This window comes from Protomyctophum parallelum, assembly GCF_964188405.1.
Source record: "Protomyctophum parallelum genome assembly, chromosome: 1".
In the NCBI taxonomy this organism is placed as follows: domain Eukaryota; kingdom Metazoa; phylum Chordata; class Actinopteri; order Myctophiformes; family Myctophidae; genus Protomyctophum; species Protomyctophum parallelum.
This window is the reverse complement of record NC_139697.1, coordinates 99,617,340-99,626,379: the sequence shown is the minus strand read 5'-3', so window position 1 is coordinate 99,626,379 and position 9,040 is coordinate 99,617,340. Positions and strand designations below refer to the sequence as shown.

The 9,040-nt window shown below is 44.5% G+C and overlaps 1 protein-coding gene across 1 annotated transcript; it reads left to right on the top strand.

The window, feature by feature from the left end:
• Nucleotides 1-201: 201 nt before the first annotated feature.
• On the top strand, nucleotides 202-831 carry LOC310871040 (akirin-2-like; the record flags this gene model as incomplete). The annotated part of the gene is made up of 1 exon (XM_083782487.1): nucleotides 202-831. The coding sequence occupies one exon, from the start codon at nucleotides 202-204 to the stop codon at nucleotides 829-831; it is 630 nt and encodes a 209-aa protein (XP_083638613.1).
• Nucleotides 832-9,040: the final 8,209 nt, after the last annotated feature.

Here is a 9,040-nt window from a genome sequence, read left to right as displayed (position 1 = left end):
TGGGCTTATAAGCAGAGGTCTCATTGGAGCGTGAAGAGATATACCCAGGCAAGCCTCATCGCCTACAGGAGATCTGTACCAAGAGACTTGTCTGAACATCATATTCGTAGTAAGACAATAACCATTCCCGGATAAGCTCGGGCATCGGTGAACAGTGTCCCCCCCGCAAAGAAAGACCCTTGAACACCCTCTAGTCACATCATGGCGTGCGCAGCCACCCTGAAGAGGACCATGCATGATTTCGATCCGCTGGTGATGAGTCCGATTTCTTCCAAGAGACGACGAAAGGACGCGCCGTCGCATTCGCAATACAAAAGGCGAAGGTGCGTGTCCCCGGCGTCGTCGTCGTCGCAGCCATCGGCCCCCAGGAAGTACCTGTGCATGGACCCGTCGCCGTTCGCCAAGTCGCCGTCTCCCGGCCTCAGCACGGAGCAGCTCCTGAACAACATCAAGCAGGAATACAGACGCATCCACAAGGTGAAACGCCCAGACGGAGGCCCGCAGCCGTCGGAGCAGGGCTGCTATTCGCCCCCGGGGTCGCCGTCGCAGCTGTCCATCGCGAGCGCTTTCAACAGCATGCCGGGAGGAGGAGGGACGTCTTGTGGAAGCGGAGCTGTTTCCCCGACGAGGAGGGAGCAGCCTCTGCTGACGCTCCGACAAGTCCGGATGATCTGCGAGCGCCTCCTGAAGGAAAGGGAGGAGAAGGTGCGCGAGGAGTACGAGGAGACTCTGTCGTCGAAGTTGGCCGAACAGTACGACACCTTCGTGAAGTTCACGCAGGACCAGTGGATGCGACAGTTCGGGGAGAGACATATAAGTTACATCAATTAAATGAGTGGTACAACATCCTTAGCAGGCACTGCCAGGCAGGCAGCCTCTCTAATGCAAGCTAAAGGCAGCCTCTCTTCTTTCTCTAATGCAAGCCAACCGGGTCAAGTCTCAAGAAACAAGCCACAGGGCCCAATAAAGGCGTGGCTTCATGTGGCCGGTCTATGACGCCAGTCATATATGACGTATCTATCTATGATGTATGACTTACCATATTTGGACATGGTTTCAGCCCGCCCAATTTGAAACCGGATTTGAATCCCTCCCCTTTTGACCCACACTGCCGACTCCTTTTCAGCTCACCTGGCAGTGAGGTATTCCCACGTGGAGGATGCCTCCATCACCGTGACAAAAGATCGCCCTCCCCCGCCTGGCTTCCCACAGATGCAGGGGATGTGCTTATCGGCACAGCCTGCATGGGAACTCCAAAAGTGGATGCATTTTTTCTGGCTTGTACAAGTACATTTTTTTTTAACCTTCCCTGTGAATGGCAGAGATCAAGTTCCAGGAAATGGAACGGGAGAAAGAGAAAGACGAGGAGATTACCACCCAAAATGACTCCCCTCACACGCAGATGGGAAAAGAAAGTGGAGCACCGGAATGTGCTCTATAAGCGCATCATAGAATAGCAACTCTTCTATACCAACACCTGGACTGCACCAGGGCAGACATGGCTGGATTGGAGATCTTTTATAAATAGGAACTGCTACGCCCAGTTAAGTAACGTTGGGAGTGGCTTGTTGTCGGTATCAGCCGGTAACGCATGGGAGTCTGTCCCTGTTACAATGCGCTAGACCCTGGTCTACCTGCCGCACGATGTGCTACACCCAAGCCGCGCTAGTCGTACGCTGCATTGGCGGTGCCAGGGATCGAACCCTTGACCTTGTGGTCCAAATGGGAGAGCTCTATACCTATGACTGCTACCCGTACCGGAAAGAGGAATGAATGCTTTGGCCGAAGGAGCCGTTATGGAAGAGGACTTCAGGACTATTGTTTTTGTTACCCTTGAGCACACCCACTCCCAGCTCAACATTTCACTGAAATGGTACTAACATTATTGAAATCCTTTGTGTGCGAAAACTGGGGAAATGACTTGACTTTTTTCTTTTCTTGTCTTTTTTGGCAGCTGTTAATTTATATTTATTTTATTTGTTTGCTCTGTCGTGTTTGAGCCTATATGTAATAGACTGCATGCTCTGAAGTGGGAAACATCCTGCTGGTTCCTGGGTTTATTATTACTATACTCCATACCCCTGCGTCCATGCATTGCATTTGTATTGCTGAACCAAAGTAGCAGCAGCAACTATATTAGGCTAACCTGACGCTGCCAGATGAGGGCGGTATTGGCCGGGTAACCATGTTCCCCAACACAGCACTCATCTGGGATCTCTCAGGCAGTTGAGCTGACAAAAATCCGTTCCGTACCGGACCAATCAGCGTGAGCTAAGGGCGGGATATGTGCGAAACCGGATGTGAAACTATATAGACACGTCAATATGATTGGTTGTGTTTGCACGCCCACACGGTGATAGACAGACGGTCCCATCCAATCATCTACCAAGTATCTTGAAAAAAAGGAACAGCCCCGTCATCGAATTTGCTTCTGCGATCCCAGATCCCAATAAGCTGTGAAACAAATTTGTGTAGCAAGCTTCTTGGATCTGGCAGCGTCAGGTTAATATTAGGCACCATTCAGGTGAATGACTTTCCAGCTAATCGCTAGCCTGGGCACCATTTCGGTATATGATCCGGGCGGGAGCAGATGATATCGTTCCTTATATATTCCTTCCTTTTCCCTCAATAAAAGCTCTCGTAGCCTGTAGCTTTTATTGAGAAAAAAGGAAGGAACCTTCCTTTTCCCTCAATAAAGTTGACGCCTGGTGTTCCTGCCTGTCGACTACAAAACAATACTACAACATGACGTAACGATATCATCCGCTCCCGAGCGGATCATATACCGAAATGAAACGGAGACCAGGCTTTCCTCCGAGGTGGTGGAAAGCCTGGTGGCGAGGTTAGCTAATCGCAGTGCAGAATGGCACACCTTCCAGCCAATCGCAGTGCGGAATGGCACACTTTCCAGCCACTCGCAGTGCGCAGACGCAGGCGCATTCTGAGGACACAATTTCTAGGATTATAGTTATGAACAAATTGATTGTGCACACCTGCATATCATGCAAAAGCAAACTTAAAGTCTTCCCAGGTCAGGGTTGTAGTAGGTTTAAAGACGGCTTCAGTTATTATGGCTTGTACGCTTGCCTCCCTTTGAATAACAAAACATACTCCACAACATCATAACAATGAGAATGTAAAGATCTGAACACATCCACTAATAGGATAGCAGTGGCGGCCATTTTTGGTGCCACATAAAAAGAAAGGAAAAAGAATCCCATCAATTATTTATGATCACAAGATATTTGATTCTGCATTATTATAATTTTGAAAACTGTAAAAAGAAAAAAAAGAAAAAGTATTTATTAAATATAGTATAAAATAATTAATCAATTTATTTTTATTTTTATTTTTTGAGACAGAATCAATTGTTTTTGTCATGATTCACCAGGAGCCTGGGTGCCTTGGTTTCCAGGCTTAAAAAATATATATATATAAATTGTCATGGGGCAACCTATACGCCAAACTGCCTTTATAACATGAAATAATTAATGACTATTGATTGAAACTTGATTGAAAACCATATACTGTATGCTCACTGATTATTTGCTATGAGTGCAGCTACAATTTACAATTTACAATTTAGGCATTTAGCAGACGCTCTTAATCCAGAGTGACTTACATTTAGGCAAGAACAAAAGCATGGGAATACATCACATAAAAGCATTTATCATGAAACATGCGTAAGCTAAGAAGGTAACAGTGGAATATCTATATGATGAAACTATACATACACTATACATAATAAACTATACATATTCACTACTATGCTATACATATGTACTATGGCGTGCTATGACTATATACAATACAATTATAGTGCTGTCTACATAACATGCTATAAGTCTAAGTCAAATGCTATCTAAGCCAGCTGGTGGCAATTATTATTATTTCCTTGATTAGGAAGGGGCCAAGTTCTGTGCAGGAGAGGGCAGTTGGTTTCCTATGTTATGATTAACGTCTATTTTTCATTGAGATTTCATGCTGATTTGTTTAATTGTAACACACATCTTTAGTATGGTTACTTTTATACAATGGGTTATTTATGGAAGCATTTATATGGAAGTATTGTTATTATTGTATTGAATAGAATTGTTGCTAATTGATTCTGTGCCCCGTGGTAGGATCCATGTCTCCTATTTAAGGGAGGCTGGCAGGGACGGACGGGTTAGTTGGATGTGGGCATTGACACAAATAACATCCCTGAGGGAGAACTACATAACAGGGCCTTGTGCGATCAATGCATAGCCTGAAGAGAGTGTTGCTTAAGTATATTATTCATCTTTTTGTCCTTTCCTTATTTTTTTGCCAGTATTATAGTCTGCTATTGAGAATTATTGCACTGAACAATTCTGTCTGGACTTTTGGTGGAGGAGTTTGGGGGAAATAAAAATCCTTAAAGGTGTAGTGAAATGAAAAGACCATATCCGTGGTCATCATAATGGGCATACCTAACAATGGATGCCAAAACAATGGGAAAAGTCTTGTTTTTTTATATCAAAAGTCCATGAAAATAAAAATTAAATTACTTCCTTAACGACGTGTAGAGCTACACATCACTAAAAGCCAATACAAATTAAGCTCACCCATTTGATTCCCATTGCTACATAAAGGACCCACGAAGCGCTTCTTATTTTTCTCTTTTCTTTCCTCCCATTGCTGCACGTTCTCCAAACACAGCTGCTACTGATTACAGAAATCCTCTGTTTTTAATCCCATTCAAGATGACATCCAGACAGTGTATTACTCGTTTTCAACGTAATCACGCTAAAATATCTAGGCTATAGGCTACTAGGGAAAAACCTTTTCACTGTAAACATATTTGTAAGAAGAGTTTTGCATCTTCAGATAATCTGAAAAGACACCAGTATGTCCACACTGGAGAAAAACCTTTCCACTGTAAACATTGTAAGAAGAGTTTTGCATCTTCAGATAATCTGAAAAGACACCAGTATGTCCACACTGGAGAAAAACCTTTCCACTGTAAACATTGTAAGAAGAGTTTTGCATCTTCAGATAATCTGAAAAGACACCAGTATGTCCACACTGGAGAAAAACCTTTCCACTGTAAACATTGTAAGAAGAGTTTTGCATCTTCAGATAATCTGAAAAGACACCAGTATGTCCACACTGGAGAAAAACCTTTCCACTGTAAAGACTGTGATCAGCTGTATATACAGACGTTTGTGTCCACAGTTCTCACAGGACAAAAAAATAAACACTATAAATTAGTGAAATTATGTATGTATGTATGTATTTGGTTAAAATAGGTAGGGTTTAAAAAAGGCAAAAGCATGCTCTGTTGCACTGGCCTAAAAGTGGGTTGTTAAAAACTTTATTTTATTTTTTTCCCACGATTTTTTTATCCCACGATTTTGTAACCCATTTTTCACCCCTGTGTCAATCATCTAATGTGATCCTGGGCTCTACACACCCTCCACCAACCTAGTCCCCATATATGGGGGACATGGGGAGAGCAACGGACTTGAACTCATGCTTCCTTCATGCCCGAGTGTCCAAGTTGCTCCCTTACACCTGACAGGGGGGAGTTTCCCTGGTTGGACGTAGCGCGTGGAAGGAACACGTTATTCCAACCAGTTCCTTTCCCCTCCATCAGGTGCCCCGGCTGGCCAGGAAAGGCAGTTTTGTTAAAAACTTCTTAAACTTCTGAGATGTATGTATGTGTATTTAAAAGGGGGGCTTTTTTGTAAAATCCCAGCCCACAATACCTTCAGATGGCGACACGACCAAGTTCTGAAAAAGCTGGCAGAGGTGTCAGAGTCATGCAGAAAGGAAGCAAACAGCAGACCTTCCGCTCCAGGCAGACATCCCATCAAGTTTGCGAGGGCTGGAGAGGGTGTCAAACCCTCCCGCCAGAGAGATACTGCAAGACTCCTCTCACCGGGAAATGAGTGGACCATGAGGGTCGACCTGGGGAAGCAACTCCAGTTCCCCAGGGAGATCGTGGAAACATCGCTGCGGCCAGACCTAGTCATGTGGTCAGAGGCTTGCAAGACAGTCCTTCTGGTCGAACTCACTGTCCCATGGGAGGGAGGTTTGGAGGCTGCTTATGAGCGGAAGCGAGCCAAGTACTCAGACCTGGCGGCAGAGTGCAGGGAGGCTGGCTGGAAAGCTGTTATCTGCCCTGTGGAAGTGGGGTGTAGGGGCTTCGTAGGTTCCTCAACTGGACGCCTACTCCGCGACATTGGATGCACAGGAGCGGGGCATCGGAAAGCCATGAAAGAGCTGGCTGAGGAGGCGGAGAAAGGCAGCTTCTGGCTGTGGCTAAGGAGGAAGCATAAGAGTTGGGGGACAAACACCTAGGGCATCAGCAGGGGGTGGCAGGGAGAGATCCCTGCCACCGCTCCGCCACCATGAGACGTACTGGGGTTAAAGGAGCGAAACGTTGTTGAATGGTGGTCCTCAGCTGATGACCCGTTTAGGCCCACAAAGGTGTTCAGTGAGGTGTCACAGCACACCTGTTCAAAAGGCACTGGAGGAGGTGCGTCAGGCAGCAATGCCCAGCAGGAATACCATCACCTGTATCTGATATGATATGCATATATTAAAAAGAATGACAAAATAGGTTTACCAGTGAAGGGCAACGTGCCTATTCACTGGGGACTATGCAAGGCAGAGGCGTCCACCCCCCTGAGTCCAAGTTAGACTAGACCGCATACCTAAACCATGGTCCGAAACCATCCTCTAACACAATGGTAAAATGGATATAAAAATGGACATTAATAAAACAACCTACAACTATAAAAGAGTAAAAGTTCACAGAAAGGCCTGGATACATTTTTTTCTTTACAGAAAAATGAACAGAAAAGGGATGGTAATCAACTTTTTTAATTTAGCCCAGTGGGTGTTACTGTTTTTGAATCCATCTATGCTCCATTAGTTTCTGCTGTCTACTGGTCCATCGGACTCCACATTCCAGACCTGAAATGATGAGGTTAGCGATAGGATGGGATTCAAAGTGTGTGTACAGAGTTGTGTGTATGTCTGCTCGTTTGATGTGATATAAGTGTTGTTTGAGGCGTGTTTCTAGTGTGTGTCCGGTTTCTCCTATGTAGTGTTTATGACATTGTGTGCAGGTGATGATGTAAACTATATTGGGTGATGTGTTTGTAATGGGGGGTAAGATTGTTGTGTAGTGGTAAAATTCAGTTTGAACTTGTGATGTAGTGGTTGGAGTGTATGTGGAAATGTGGTTATGAATGGGAGTAGTGTTGTAGTGGTAGAGGAGCCGATGGCCTGGATGGTAGGAGAAGAAGAGTTGGAGGAGAGAAGACATAGAGGAGGGGGTAATGTGTGGGCCCCGTCCAGGTCCGTCCCTGTCCCTGCGCTAGAGAGAGGCTGAGAAGGCTAGGATTGAGGTTAGGGTTAGAATTAGGGGTGAGAGGGGTAGGGGTGGGAGGCCGAGTGTTTGTGGAGAGTGACTGGGTGGGGGAGAGAGAGGCCAGGGCATTGCTCCTGATGGTACGCAAAAATCTCTTGCTGTAACCTCTCCTTCTGAGGACTGTGAAGAGTGTGTGTATATATGTGCAGGCCTGATTAAAATGTTCCCTATTGGATGAAATCCTGAAAAAACGAATGATTTGTGATTTGATGCCACAGTGTGCTTTGGGTGGTAACTGTGTTTATGGAGTAGTGCGTGTGTGTCTGTGTCCTTAAAATATATTTTTGTCAGTAGTCGTTTATGTGTATGATCTATTGTATGAAAAAATACGGTGGTGTCCAGGAAGTTAATCTCTGTTGGATGAATTATGTGTTTGATGGTTATGGAAGCATGGTGTGTGTTCAAAATCTGTAAAAATGCATCAAACTGTTGTAATGTGTGTGGCCAGAGCCCTATGATGTCATCTAAAAATCTGAAATACATGGTGGTAGGTTGTAGTGGACACTTTGCCAAGGCCTCTCTCTCCCACTCACTCATGTATATGTTGGCATAAGTGGGTGCAAATTTCTTGCCCATAGCCGTGCCCTCCATCTGTAAATAGTGTCATGTCGAACTGTTGGAGTAAAAAGACGGTATTTCGGACAATGGACCAATTATGGTCCGACACTGTCGGACCATAATTGCCCCGTCGGCTATTTTGGTGTCGGAAAAAAGGCCGCCTCCCCATTAAAAGCAGTGAGGCAGCCACAGTGGGCACATGTTTTAAGTTAAAGCACTTTATTCCCGAATCCCCATATTGTTCCTGATGAACAAAGTAAACATGCTCTCATACTTTATCTAAAGCTTCTGTGTTGCTTTAAATAATTATATTGTCAGTATTACATGCATGTTGTTGGAGCCAAAATGCTCTTTGTTTATTTTGTTTTGTTTATTTAAACTAATTAATGATGAAGTTAACGTTACAACATCGTTAACATTACGATGACGTCATGGCAATCAGTCAGTCAGAATGGTGGGTGGTTGTCATGGAAACCGTCATTACCTGTCACTGTGATGGCACTCGGGCGCGACAGGGGAAGACGACACAGTTTTCGACCGTGCGTGGTCGACAGGTTCAGTTGTTTGTTTGTTTAAAAGTTTACACAGTTTATTTACGTTTGAATACTATTGCTGAAAGAAAGTGGATATCAAATAAATGGATTGACATATCCGAAATTAACACAACTCTCTGGACATTGAATGAATCACTGCACGCGTCAAACTCGGTGTCAATGTATTTGTTTTGCACTGGCATAGTAATGGCATCTTCTTAATTAGCCTACCGTATTTGTTTTCTATGATCTCATCAGGGAATTTATGTTATTAATATATCTTGCTCAATAACATAGCTTTGTACTGATTGATAAGATCATAGACAAAATCTGACAGATTTTATTTATAATTTACTCAATGTTCATATCTTGCTCAGTACTGAGTGTTGCGACTGTAGGCTGTTCAAAAGCCGTGAGCCGAGGAGCTAAGCACGAGAGTATAAGAGACACTTGTATGACGCGCACGCAAAGGAATTCAGATCCACTCCAAGCTGTCAGTTTGACCATTTATTCTTCTCCGCAGCACAGGTAAGATACAACAGTTCCC